The following is a 14,401-nucleotide window of genomic DNA, read 5'->3' on the forward strand; positions in this document are numbered from 1 at the left end:
TCACCCCCGATTGTTTTGTTTTTCATGCAATAGTCTTCTAAGTGCATTATTCTACATCGTGCAATATGTAAAAGACATTGTTCCTGACACATTGTTTATGTAAATCGTGTGCATGTTTTATAGAAATATTGCATGCAATATGCTTCATTTTAAATCTGCGTGTCATTGCCAAAGGAATGCTAATCCACAAATCGACAGTGTCATAATCATTCTGTAATATTCTAGGGACCCGTCAGTGGTATAATCATGTTGTAATGTTAAAGTGACTTGTCCGTGTTATAAGCATGTTGTACTATTCCAGGGACTCCCGAGCAAACCAGGCAGCTCATAAGCGAGTGGTGTCTCGATTCCTAGGTAAAGCTTTCAAGCCCTACCCCTTGTGGCTACGATCTGTGAAGTCAACTTCGGAAGGGAGGGCCCTCGAAATCTAGTGGTAGGGCTAAGGGAGGAGAAATGGAATTGGGCCTAAGTCTCTTTTCTCCTTTTACAGGTACGGGGGGTGTAGTGGTTTTTCCCTCCGCCAAATCAGAAGTCAGAAGCCGCTGGTGTAGATCCAAATCCAAGAAATTATTGCAACAATGAAGTTACAACCAAGGCCGGACACAAAGTGTGTCCATTACTGTTTTACACCAATTTTTTACACATTTTCTCATTGTGTAACAATACCTCGCCACTTAAGCATCATCATTCCCTCAACCAATCACCATCGTTGTTTGCTCCCTTAATCCACACCCCTATATGATAAGTTTTGTCAATCATCTCTTTTACTGTTTGGTGCCTCGGCTGAACATAAGGGTGACGTGATCATCTCTACTAGTTTTTTTAAATGCCCAGCCGTGAACTTTTTGGTGAACTCAGGCGAATCCCTTCCTTCAGTAGCAAACCTTGGCAGCTTCTGCTTGTTGCAGATTGTCTGGCCAGGTGGTTGTCCATCAACATAGTGATAAGCTCCTGCACTGATAAAGTACATATTCATACACTAGAGGCTAACAAAATGGCTAACAGATACAGAAACTTCTAAGCCAACACAAGGTGCTCATTCATACTTGTTTTTCGTCACATTGTGCACAGCAGTAATTGGTCTGCATTCTGTGAAGGTTACAAAGTCACTCTCTACACAATTTGCATCAGCTTCTTAAAAGAGTCCTAATGATTACATTCTCTATCCATTATGAAATGCTAAATAATATTCCATATATTTATGAAGTGCTAAATAATATTCCATAGGGGCAAGCGTGAGCATAGTTACCGTATTACCCCTACTACTGCTACCATTCCGTAAATGCATTGAGTTACAAACTACAGGAAACAGCTGTTTTCCAAAAGGTCATTTAGATTCTACATCAGGACTACATTTGGTTAGGGTGACCAGATAATCCATGTCAGGGAGGACACTTTGAGCTACTTCTGGTTTTACAAACTACTTTCAAATTGAAAGGCTCCTGCGCTCGACTAAATAGTTCAGCTCTTCTTGTGCTTTGACTGGTTTGTTTCCTTGACTGAAAGACTCATCCAGCTCTTTCACATTAACATTAGTGACACATGCACGATTATAGGAGACTGACCAATCAGCACACAGTAAGAACTCAGTTGTAAAGTTGAATACAGGTCTTTTTAATTGAAATGGTAATTTACAATTCCTGTCCTAGCTCAGAGTGTCCTCCCTGACATGGATTATCTGGTCACCCTACATTTGGTGCAGCAACCCAGATGAGAGCTTAAAGTTCAGTGAGTTTTTGCATTCTCTTTATGGGTTTTATAGTCAGAATAAAGTCCTAGTTTTTTCCGTGAGCCGTTGTTTTTACCACCGAATGTGGTGAACAGAGAAGCGTGTCTGAGTCAGTGTAAAAGAAAAACAATCACAAGGCACGGCCTTTAAAAGGTAACAGTTTTAATCTATAACAAAATCTGCATGAATAAGAAGAAAAAAGGCATGCAGTACTGATTGGTCAACTTAGGGTTAATTCATTGCTTACAAGCATATATGTAGCATCCCTTTGTGCACTAATAGTAACAAGGGAGCTACCCTGAATTCTTTTCTACTCAGTACTTTTTATAATTAGGGTTACATATCAATGCTTCTCCTCACCCAGTTAATTCTAAAGCTGTCAGCTATTAAAGTAATTCTTCCAAATTAGCTTAGCATGCATACACATTTACCATACCAGACATGTACTCCACACATCATACCCGTCGATTCTTTTTAAAGCCCAAAACACATAAATGCATGCATCACTTTACACGAAAAGAACATATACTGTACAACACAGGAATGCAATGAGAAGTAAATGCAACTATTTACTCATTTTTACCATTTTGTACAATAAATTTCACCCAGGAGCAAAGTCTCATCCGTCCTTTTAACCCAAAATGGAGAAAGTCCTTAAAAGGTTTAAATGAACTAAAATAAACAACAGAAGGCAGATTTGAATAAATGAAATCAACGCTCCTATACTGTACGTTGCAGGCCTGTACTGAAACTTGGGCTCGGTGTAGCCAAAAAGTGAAAAAGGCTGCTTCACGCTTGTGTGCTACTGTACAAGCGCACAGGAAAATTAAACACTCCAACACTCACAATTTCCCTGGCGAAATCAATTCCTATACTTACACCATAAAAATAAGCAAACAAATATAATTATACTTATACTTATAATTATACATATTAGGCCTACAGATGTAATTCCTTTCGAATCACTGCAGATCTTTATCTGGATGCATTTCTAAAAATGGAAAAGGAAACATTATTTGATCATATACTATTATGATTGTTTTACAAAGTGAATTTTTCATTCGTTACATTAAAGTGTACTTAGTATAATGTTCCACTGCAACAAATGATGGAAGGATCATTTATATTTGTTGTTGATTCTAATGTTAAAGTAAATAATACCTAGACGAATCCTACCCCGTCAGTTACCTCCCAAAATACACAAAGAACGTTGTTTTAAGTATTGTTGCTTTTTCTAACAAATATCTAAATTAACTACTGAAGCATAAAGCCAAAAGCCTGGACTTAAGAAGACAGAATATATCCGAGGCACTTTGGAGTTCATTCTGAAAAAAGCCGCACATCCAGCCTTCCTTACCTCTCTCACTACGGTACAATATTTCTCTGGAGTGCCAGCGCTCATCACTGTTGTGTAAATCGTTGTCCTAGAAAACAACTTGTTCTCAGCCACAGACAATACATAGTGACATGCTGCACTATTCTCTGTGACTTTCAGGCAACGTTTCAAAGCTGCACTGTCGCAGCATATGACAGACTGCGCTGCTCTCCATGGTAACATACAGGGATATTTTACAGAGAGGAGAAAAATTACTTATACTCACTCATCGCATGTTGGATATACTGTCAAAACCTGTCAAAACATTAAGTCTTAGCTGCTGAACTGAAGCATTTTTTCCCAATCAAGTGAAACAGGTTTAACATTTTTTTGGTTTTGACATGACTCGTGCATCCTCAGTACAGCTTGTGTTTACAAGGATTAGTCTACCTACCTTAAAAAGTGAATCAAAAGTAATGTTCTCTTGACCAGTAGCATTTAAGGCGTTGATGGTTGGTGTTCTGAGGGAAAAAAGGTAAAATAGTGATGACTGTTTTAAATAACAGCATGACTGAGTGTTTTGAGACTTGGCCTCACCTATGTTTGTCTGTATCTGGTGGAGGATTCCAGTGATCATAGTTGGTCTGTACCCTGAACCACCTGAAGTAGAAAAAAATCACATCACTCTTATGGTTTGTGAGACTATACAGTGCAATAAGTGTATTACCCCAGGCTATACATACGCTCCTCAGGTTACGATGGCCTGTGTTATGTTGTTACCGACTTTATTACAGGTATTCCAATTCCATTCTGTTTTTCACTTTCAGTACATTATTCCATAAATTACATGAGATATTCAACACTTAATTATAAAATAAGTATTGTGTTAATGATTCTGCCTAACTGTAGGCTAATGTAAATGTAAACATTCTAAGCATGTTTAAGGTAGGCTAGGCTATGATGTTTGTTAGGTTAGGTATACTGTATTAAAATACACTTTCGCTTTACAATATTTTTGCCTTATGATTTATCAGAACGTAACCCGGGGAGCATATGTAGAAAGAATGAATACAGTGCTAAAGAACATAAACTGAAAGGCAATAGAGAGAAGCGATATGTGGGAATATTCCTATACATGTCTCGAGCAGTCAATGAAAATGGTGTTTATATTACTTTCTGATTGGTGTAAAAGCATGACATCATGTCTCAGTGTGCCAGCTCTGCCATTTAAAAACCTTTCCTAACTCCAAAGGAGTGTTCATCTATATATACGCAACAAGTTTCCAGCTATGCAGTAGGTTTTCCGAAAACATAGATTCATTTTATTGTGTTAGTGTCAATTTGCATATGTTCTAATGTTAAACTGTGTTTTTTTCTGAGCATATATATGCTAACTACCCAGATAAATAGCCTTAAACATTTTCTTTGACTGCCTAAGAATTTTGTATGGTATATAATTTGGTTTATATAATTTTTTAATCTGAAGGTATATTTGTACCCATGTGGAATAGGATCCAGCCAAAACAAAGTTCTAAAACTTGTGTGACCGGATAAAGCCAAAATGCTGTTACCTGTACAGAAGGAAACCTTAACTGCTATGTGTTTAAGGAAGGCGGGGGGGCCACTCACTGTCCATGGGGAGGATCAAGCTCCCACACGTCTGCTTCTCCCGAGCTATTCCTGGTCACCACTGCGCCCTCCCCTGGCTGCACACCGGCCACGATGTAGTAAATATGGGTGATGATGGGCACCTTGGACAAGCGCTCCAAGGCATCCTTATAGCTTGCTGCCTCTTCCAGGGTCTGACAGGGACACAGCGAAGGCCCTTATAATAACTGGTCACCCTCTACCTCAGAGCAATCACAGGTGAACGGTCACTTCAATTCATGCAAATGGGGCTTTCATTAAGGTATCTCCGTCCCCTGTGCCTTTGTTCCCAGTCTGTCTCCCAAACGTAGCAATTCTACAGCACTCCTGTTATGGCACAATGATCGTTGTTTTCCCTACAACTTGGCATCTCCTAAATCAAACAATTATTCAGAAACAGAGCCCTGTGAACAAATAAAGAATATGGTAGCTATTGCTAGACCAAGATCTGAACCTAAACATTCGACTAGGGGCTCCTGTGCAGATAATTTAATATCAATTCCACTGGTAAGGTTAAATCAGACTCAAGAGAAACCAAACATAAAAAGCTCATTGTTGAATGTTCACTCTCTTAGAATCGAATCACTTCTTAATATGGATATGGTGCTAGACACTGAATCAGACCTGTGACTATTAACAGATACCACACTTAGCAGCTCTATTATTCTCACTATAAATTGCCATTAGTAACTGCATAATAACAACACATAATGTTAACTTACAGAGTATTCAAAATGCAGCAGGCAGAACTGTTACTAGGAGCAGAAAGTATATACACATATCCTGCTATTCTGTTAGTCTTTGAAGTATGAATATGTACTTTATTAGTGCTGCAGCCTATCACTATGTTGAAGGACATATATATTATTAACCATCTAGCCAGACCATGTGCAACAAGCTGAAGCTGCCAAGGTTTGCTCCTGAAGGAAGGGATTCGCCTGAGTTCACCAAAAGTTCACGGCTGGGAATTTAAAAAACCAACTAGAGATGGTCACGCCACCATTATGTTCGGCCGAGGGACCAAGCAGTAAAAGAGATGACTGATAAACTTATCATCTAGGGGTGTGGATCAAGGGAGGAAACAACGATGGTGAATGGTTGAGGGAATGATGATGCTTAAGTGACGAGATATTGTTACATGATAAGAAAATGTATAAAAATTAGTGTAAAACAGTATTGGACACTCCTGTAGGGTGTCCAGCCTTGGCTGTAACCTCGCTGTTGCAATAAAGACTGAATCTGAAGATCTACAGTACACAAGCGACTGATTGGCAGGGGAAGAAAAAACCACAACAGCATCAGCCACAGTCAACTGTCAATATATGGTGGAATAAGGACAAAGCAAGGAAGAAAGTCTTTGTAGCAACTTGGTGCAGCGAATACAAGTAAAGCACTGCGACCTCACATCTCCGAGCAAGTGCAGTCTATGTGACAGCGCTTAACCTCGGGCAGCTGTTTCTCCCACACCCACAGGAAAAGCAGCTTCCTGTTTTCAGCTTTTGAAACTAGCCAAACCCAGCTCAGTGTTCTTGCCAGTGACAGTGAAGCGTATTCCTATGTCTTCTGCACATCTACTAAGATAATACCCGTTCTTTGTCATTTTCCACTACGTATGTTTATAAGACACATAATACGCACAGATCACAGAATGCAGAGGTATGTTCCACAAAGCAAGATTTCTCGGTTAGCTGGGTTCATTTAAGCTAGAAGTCATCACTTAAATCAGGGCTGCCCAACCCTGCTCCTGGAGAGCTACCACCCTGCAGAGCTTAGGTGCAGCCCTAATTTAACACACCTGATACAGATAATCAGGCCCTTCAGTTATATCACAGTATGAGAGTCAGCTATGTTGAAGTTAAGCTGGTTCTCTTACTGAGATATAACTGTAGGGTGGTAGCTCTCTAGGAGCACGATTGGGCACCCCTGGCTTAAATTAACCCTTCAGGCTTAAGTTAACCCAGCTGAGAAATCTTGCTTTGTGGAACACCTCCATCCCCAGCAGTCTGTTTGTTATCCCACATATAAAGTACACCACATATAAACATATGGTAGTAGTCTTTATCCACAGGGCCCCTATATTATGCAATGGTTTGCCAGTTCATGAATGGGATTTATTACATTAGTCTTGCTCGCCCACAACTTAAAACACAACACACTGTGACTGACTATGAGTATAGTTTACACCCTTCATTTATGAAAAGCAGATTCATTTTGGTTATATTCTATAATGTTAGCATGCCTGGGGTTTGGGCAACCAGTCGACCTTGAACCCTCAGAGGTCTTATTTTATTCAATTCCTAAAATTTCAGTTGCTCTATTTTCTTTTGAAATAGCTGTAAAGCACTTTGCTAAAGAAATGACCAAATAAATAAATAAACTGCACAAATACCCACCTCTCTGATGAGCCAGCTGGCTAAGGTGACATTCTCCAACGAAAACCCATCATCTGTGAACAAAGAGTCATCAAACCACTATACTGATAAACACATGGCATGTGACCCGTGACTCTCCATGTTACATCAAGGGCCAGACGTACCGCGTTGATTTCCAGAGATGGTGAATTTATTTGCACTTTGTCCTGTCCACAGGCCAATATAGCCGGCAAAGGAGGTCCCTCTATAGGCCACCTAAAGAAACACATTTATAAGCGATTTTGTTTTGTAAGGCATATCTGTTGCTCACATTTTTTAATCCCTAAAACATTAAACAACACGTAAAACATTAATGTAAAACATAGAATAACAGCAATAGAAGTAAAAACATTCAGCCTTAGAAGCTGCAACTGGACCACATACCTTTCCATCTCTCATAAATAGAATATCAACTGTGAGTTTTCTCGCAGCCTTCACAAATAATGATGATGATTCGTTATTATTATTAAATGGCTTGTCCAAGTTCCTCCCATGGTAGATACGGCCATTTGTGTCCTGTGCGACAATACTCGTGCAAAACCTGAGGCATGGAAGAGGTTATAATTTTAGTTTCAGCTTTTGTGTTGAGTGGGTTAGAGCAGACACCTTGAAAACTGTCACCTGTCTGCTAAAGAGCAATATTAGCTTCCATCATAAAACATTAAATACATAGTCTGGAGTCGAGCAATAAATGCAGTGGTTCTGCACTGAGTACATACGCTGTCAATTCATAGGCAAAGTTCAGGAGGATGATGTCAGTGATGTTAACTCCAGATAGGGAGGCCAGTCCCTGGATTTCTCCTGCATACTGCCGTGGCATGTAAGCTTCCAAGTCTTCTAGCTCAGGTTTGATGTCTGGATGTAACTTTTCTGCTTCACCTTGCCTGAACTGGCTATAACAGGAATAAAAAAATACTGGGATCAAGGTTTCCCACTATAAATGAATCAGCATAAAGTAAAGGCAGTTCCTTATCTTCCCTCAGTTAATGTTACATTTTACACAGCGACCCAACTTTTTGGGGTGTATTATTCGGTGATCCTCCATCCTCGTTCCACAGTTACACCATCGCATAAAATAGTAGGGGCCCCTCTGACAACTCTAATAGTCCAGGGACCTCTTACAAGTAATTGGAACTTTTCAGTCACATTACAGGCAGTAGAAACAAATTTAATATTGTGGACATTTTTGTGATGCGGTTTGTGTACTTACTCAATGATCTGAGGCACAATCTCTCTGAAATAGCTCACGTTAATCATTTTCATCAGCGGTGCCCATCTTTCTTTCGGTGGCTCGTCCAAACTGACTTCGACGATCCGTGGTGGAAATTCTGCATAACACCACGCAGCCAGCGTTAAGGGGATTAAAGTGAGAGAGCACTTCATAGTTTCATTACAATACAAGTCCGTAGATACCTTCGTACAGACAGCAGCGCGGCACTAGTTCCTATTTACAGAAGTCAGTAACAGTACCGCCACTTAAGGCCACATGACCAAGGTCAGATAGGTGTTCTATTGTTGTAGTGTCTATCCGAAGGTGTACACAATGAGTGAGAATTTGGGGGTCCTCTTCTTCTTTTCAGTGGTCCAAAATGAAGATTGGACAAACTGGACAATTACTGGTCAGCCAGGCGCTCCCACAGGGTCACATGGTAACTGCCATCGTAAGGAATCCTGGCAAAATGACAACCACCCACGAAAATCTCAAGGTAATCTTTATCAGTAAAGGTATTCTAAATGTACAGTAGGTAGAGAAGTTAAACGATTTGTATTGCTGTTTGTTTATACTCAGTCAAGTGGAATCATTGGACAAATGTGAAGCCAGAAGAGGACTGAATGTTTGTTTTGATAAAAATGGTACATTTAACATTTTCTGACACATCACCAGGTGGTATAGGGTGACATATTTTCAGAGAACAATCTCAAGTTTCATTTTACAGTTGTTATTTCCTGTCTGGGCTTGCCACCATCCTGGTGGTTCGGAGCATCCGGCTACACCACCTCCATGAAGGCAGCAGACAGCACAATGCACGAGGTCATGGTGAATCGGCTCATTTCTATGACTTCCTGGTAACAAAGGGAAAACCCTGTCAACAATTCCCTGAAAGTCACTCACTGAACGGCATGTTAATGTGCAGATACGTCTGCTTCTACTTTAAAAGCAGAGTCGGGCACTAAGTCGCCCTTCCTCATCCATTTCTTGCTGCTGCCCATAATTAGAAGTGTCTTGATGAACATGTATGAGATGGAGCAATATCTGAAGATGGAGTACATCAACTGGACTGTGGTCAGACTCGCTGGGCTGCGGAATGAGTCTGCCACAGGTAGCACAGCACAAATGGCAGATTTCCGCATTTTAAACTGCTTGTGGACAAAATTCAATGGATCATACAGTCATCCTGGCCAGGATATTAGGGGTGGAGATGGTGGCTAGAGCAGGCAGCATCGGACACAAGGAGGGAGTACACCCTGGGCGTCACGGGAGACATACATACACACAGTCAGAGGTGGAGATTGTCAGGTGCAGAGAAGTTCAAATCCAGACCAAGATTTAGTTTCAACCAACCAGTTGAGTATAATGAGTCACAGTCACAGAGGACTCAACTGCTTGGTTGAAACAACATCTTGGTCTGGATTTGAACTCTCTGGACCTGAAATCTCCACCTCTGCACACAGTCACATGCTATGGCAATATAAAGATGCTAGTTAGCCATTGAATTATATGAGGAGACTGGAGTACCCAAAAGAAACCTGTATGATACAGGGAGAATAAGCAAACTCCACACACACAGCAGGGTGACTGGGATTCAAAGCCTCAAGCCTTTAGCTACTATACCATCTGCTATAACATACATCAATTACCACATTTCTCAGGGAGCCCATAATTAACCTTCTAAAATTGCATACACTGTCCCTTATTCAGTACAGGTATGTAGAGTCAGGCCTCCGTATCTGCGGGTTCCGCATTCGCAAATGCAACCAACCTCAGATCAAAAATTATTGGAAAAAAAATCCAGAAAGTTTTTAAAAAGAGCAAAACTGGAATTTACCACCTGCCGAGCACTACTCTGAATCCATGCAAATGAAGTGATGTGTAGTTTTCGGTGTTGGTGAGTTTTAACACTTTGTGTGTTTGTGTGTGTGGATTATGTTTATATGACAATGTGCAGACCAAATGTCCCCCACAATGTAATAAACACCTGTTATTTTGACATTGTGGGGAACATTTTTCAGGTCCCCACAAAGAGCTGTGAATGCAATCAAAAAACTAAAAATTCCAAAAGTCTCGTATTTAGTTTGGTTACTTATGGTTAAGGACAGGGCTGGGTAGGGGTTAAGGTTGTCATGTTGGGATTAGAGTTTTCCACATAGAAATGAAGAGTCCCCACAAAGATATAATTACAAACCTGTGTGTGTGTGTATTTGTGTGTGACAGAGAGAGAAAGAGAGAGAGACTGAATTTATATTTTCCCTGTTTATAATTATATTTTCTTTGTGTACAATGATGGTTGTACTGAACACAGTTTTTTCCTTGTCATTATTCCCTAAACAGTACAATATAACAATTATTTACATAGGCATATTAGGCATGATAAGTAATCTAGGGATGATTTAAAGTATGCGGAAGGATGTGTGTATGTTACATGCAAATACGATGCTGTTTTTTCATATAAGGGACTTTTTTATAAGGAATTTTTGTTTTCCGCGGAGGGTCCTGGACCCAGTACCCCGGTTATGGTGGGCCGACTGTATTTGCGTTTGCCTGTGATGCATGTAAATAACTTCATTGCCACTAGGGGTCTCCAACTCACAACACACGGCAGTGATCTGAGTTCTATGGCGGTAATTACATTTGAAGACTTACAAAGGACACATTAGATGCATCATACTGGGAGTACAGCATAAGCTCTAGTTATCCACACAATTCACTACCCACAATTTTACAAGAAGTCTTATGAACATCTATCAGAAGCACATAAAACAGCAGCTTGTTTGTGACACCGTTTGGTGTTCTGTATTCTCAGACAAAGAATTCCTGACCCATGAGGAATACTTTATTCCTGATGCTAGTGGAAATCCTGTTGGCAGTTCAGTGGCCCGGATCATGCTGTTCCTTCTGAACAACGATGACTGGATGGAAAAAGGGGTTTGCCGTCACAACAAAATAAACTGCTCTTTCTGCCAAAGAGGCACAAGTGACAACACATACTGTGCATATGTTGGATAAACTGCACATACACACAAGAGTCACCAGCCCCAGCAATAGAAATTCCCACCTTAAACTGCCTGTTTTCAGAAGATATGAAACACCCACTGACCGCTAACAGAGTTATGACATTCTCGTGATTAATGTGAAATTAACGTTTTGCGTACATTAAACAGGAAATGGCTTTTTCAATTCATGTTTTCTATTCAATGAATGACTAATGTACACATTTACAGCTTATTATTATTTGAATAATGATTTTGTTCTCATCACTGAGTATCATTGCAATCCCTGCAATTGTAAGCTGTTTATAAAATGTTTGGAAATGGTCATTTTAATATTATTTTGTTTGCACGTATTTACTGTCACTGCATAAATAAATGCATCGTTATCTTGTCATGACATGTAAACGGTAAAATTTCCATGCATCTAATACAACTAGTATAACTTATCCAGCACAAGATCAGGTAAGCATATTGCCAGGATGCATTAAGCATGAGGTAGGAGACACTCTGAACAGGATGCCACTCCATTTGCAGGCACATGCTCACACACTATGTGCAACAATTTCTGATTGATGTTTTTCAATTGAAGAAGTACGCTGGAGTACCTGGTGGAAACAGTGCAAACACAGAACTTGCAAACTGCGCATGCCAGCGGCAGGATTTACACGTTAGAAATGTGTTTCCCAACCAGTCCTTGGGGATCCACAGATGGTCCATTTTTTGCTCCCACCCAGCTCCCTGTCAGACAGTCTAAATTTTTGCTCCCTCTCAGCTTCCTGCTAGACAGACCGCATTTTTGCTCCCTCCCAGCTCCCTGCCAGACAGACCACAATTTTGCTCCCTCCCAAACAGACCACATTTTTGCTCCCTCCCAGACAGTCTACATTTTTGCTTCCACCCAGGTCCCTGCCAGACAATCAACATTTTTGCTCCCTCCCAGACAGTCTACATTTTTGCTCTCTCCCTGCTTTCTGCCAGACAGACCACATTTTTGCTCCCTCCCAGACAGACGACATTCTTACTCCATAGGAGGGAGCAAAAACGTGGACTGTCTGTGGGTTCCTGAGGAGCGAACTGAGAAACACTGTGGCAGAGGTGTGAGGATACAGTGTTGGCCACTGAGCTACCATCTACCCAGGCTGTACAAAACAGACACACAAGCTGTGAGACCTTTGATGTTAAGGTCAGGCTATTTGCATAGGTGTGAAACCATAATACTTTCACCATTTCAGGTAATTTAGGAGCTACTAAAAATGTTACTGCAATACTACATATGTTGGACTTGTTTTATGCTTTAGCAATATGATTTTTGGTGTGGGAAAATACATACAAGGATTGGCAGTCAGGAACACTGTTGCCTCTATATGTTTGCATGCTTCTCCATGTCATGCAAGGTTCCTGCGGCTACTTGAGTTTCCTCCCATGAACTGTCCAAAGGCATGCAGTTAGGTTAATTAGTGTCTTTAAATTGCCTTTACTGTATGTGCCATGTGATGGACTGGGATGCTGTCCAGGATCTAGTCCAGCCTTGTGCCCACGTGTCCCTGGATAGTATCCTGGTTGCCTTGTGACCCTGACCACAATGAGGGGTTCAAAGATGGATGGATGGAATATGCCGGCTGTAGTCTTTATTTCAAAATGTCTCCTAAAATGGTAATGGGGTTTCTGTCCACTTTGTAAGTGGCTCAGGCTCAGCAGGCCTGTGATCTGAAGGACACCGGGTTGGTCTTGGTAGAATAGTCACTAGTCTGTGGGCCTTTCAGCATTGCCCTTACCCCCAGCTACAAGGCTGCTGGCCCTTAGCTGTGATCTCATGGAAAGCAAGATGGTGCAGAATGAAAAAAAGAGATTAAGGGATTAAGAAAGTATCACTATTTCAAATCATTGGTCATAAATAGAAACCAATTTATATGGTTTAGAAAATTAAATAATAACCACCTATAATGAAACACAGAAGTACTACATTTGCGAAGCAGAGACATATGCATATTCACTCAGCATCAGCTATTTTGATCTTCAGTTTAACCCAGAAATGTATATATGCTCATTCTGTAGAAAAGAAACATCTGCAAGAATCAGACAGAAGTACAATTCGAACTTCCCATAACTATTTTCCCAGTTGATAGATAGATTGAAGGACAATTAAAACCTTTTGAGTAATATTCCTAGACTGACACAGGAAAACATGAGGAACGTATTCACGAAAAGGGACAGAAATGTAATTGTGAAAAATTCTAAAAAGTTAAATTAATGATATCGCCAGCAAAAAAAGTTCGAACAATATAATAAAGATTAAAACAAATGCAAACAATTTACAATTCCGCTGAACACATTTTTATCGTACCGTCTTAATAAATAAAAACTCTGCAACTACGATTATGTGTCTAGAGTTGCATATTTTACTACAGCGATTACTGACGTGTGAAGCAAGAGGCGGGAAGAAACCTGGCCGCAAAAATCCGAAATGCTTGTTTGTATTTCACTAGGATATTAGAAAAACAACAGACTCCGTTAACCTTTTTCATTATAATACATTTCCTTATTTACTACGCATCTGCTGCATATCCAAAGAATACTGTGAGGGAAAATTGTCAGCTAGGCATTTACACGCCTCATTCGTATTATTTCTTTGTTAACAAATAGTGCGGTATTATTCCCTACAGACGAAGCCTTTAGCGCACACGATCAGCAGAACTGAAATCCCAGCCTTGTGCTGTAACGAGCACAGAGCATATAAGTAATTTCACCATTAATTAAGGTAGATAAGAGTAGCGCATTCTACACTGAGCATTTTAAGGTATTGCCTTTTTAAGTATTTGCATGTACATGAATCATTCAAGGCATAATAGTATCATCTGACTATGAATGGAGAGCTTCATTCGCGCAGTGATGGACTGGCAACAATGAGGATAATTTGATTCATAATTCAAAATGATTCATTTCAATGATTGTGTGATCAAGACATGCATTCTATCCAGCTGGAAAACAGCTCGCAGAGGTGGTAAGAGGTGGACAATGGGTGAGTATCTCAGCGCAGAAATCCCTTTTCTTCCAGCTGCTGTTTTTGGACTCTGACGTCAAGTGTGCCTC

At 40.3% G+C, this 14,401-nt stretch overlaps 1 protein-coding gene and 1 pseudogene across 1 annotated transcript; one reads left to right on the forward strand and one right to left on the reverse strand.

Annotated features, from left to right (window-relative positions):
• Positions 1-1,871: 1,871 nt before the first annotated feature.
• LOC111839373 (N-acylethanolamine-hydrolyzing acid amidase-like) lies at positions 1,872-8,565 on the reverse strand. Its single transcript, XM_023803221.2, has 11 exons — positions 8,313-8,565; positions 7,822-7,995; positions 7,487-7,643; positions 7,228-7,318; positions 7,085-7,137; positions 4,674-4,846; positions 3,642-3,704; positions 3,499-3,565; positions 3,331-3,359; positions 3,087-3,153; positions 1,872-2,720 (listed from the first exon to the last, which is right to left on the reverse strand). The coding sequence occupies exons 1-11, from the start codon at positions 8,483-8,485 to the stop codon at positions 2,592-2,594; spliced, it is 1,176 nt and encodes a 391-aa protein (XP_023658989.1). The 5' UTR covers positions 8,486-8,565; the 3' UTR covers positions 1,872-2,591.
• Positions 8,515-11,705, forward strand: LOC111839375 (uncharacterized; annotated as a pseudogene).
• Positions 11,706-14,401: the final 2,696 nt, after the last annotated feature.

This window comes from Paramormyrops kingsleyae, chromosome 2, assembly GCF_048594095.1.
Source record: "Paramormyrops kingsleyae isolate MSU_618 chromosome 2, PKINGS_0.4, whole genome shotgun sequence".
Classification (NCBI taxonomy): Eukaryota; Metazoa; Chordata; class Actinopteri; order Osteoglossiformes; family Mormyridae; genus Paramormyrops; species Paramormyrops kingsleyae.

Bases quoted from the DNA above. Each gene is read 5' to 3' on its own strand.
- LOC111839373 (XM_023803221.2), bottom strand. From the start codon at position 8,485: ATGAAGTGCTCTCTCACTTTAATCCCCTTAACGCTGGCTGCGTGGTGT. The intron at 7,996-8,312 runs GTAAGTACACAA...TTCCTGTTATAG, and splicing joins ATTGTGCCTCAGATCATTGA to CCAGTTCAGGCAAGGTGAAG. The intron at 4,847-7,084 runs GTGGGTATTTGT...TGTCCCTGTCAG, and splicing joins CCAGCTGGCTCATCAGAGAG to ACCCTGGAAGAGGCAGCAAG.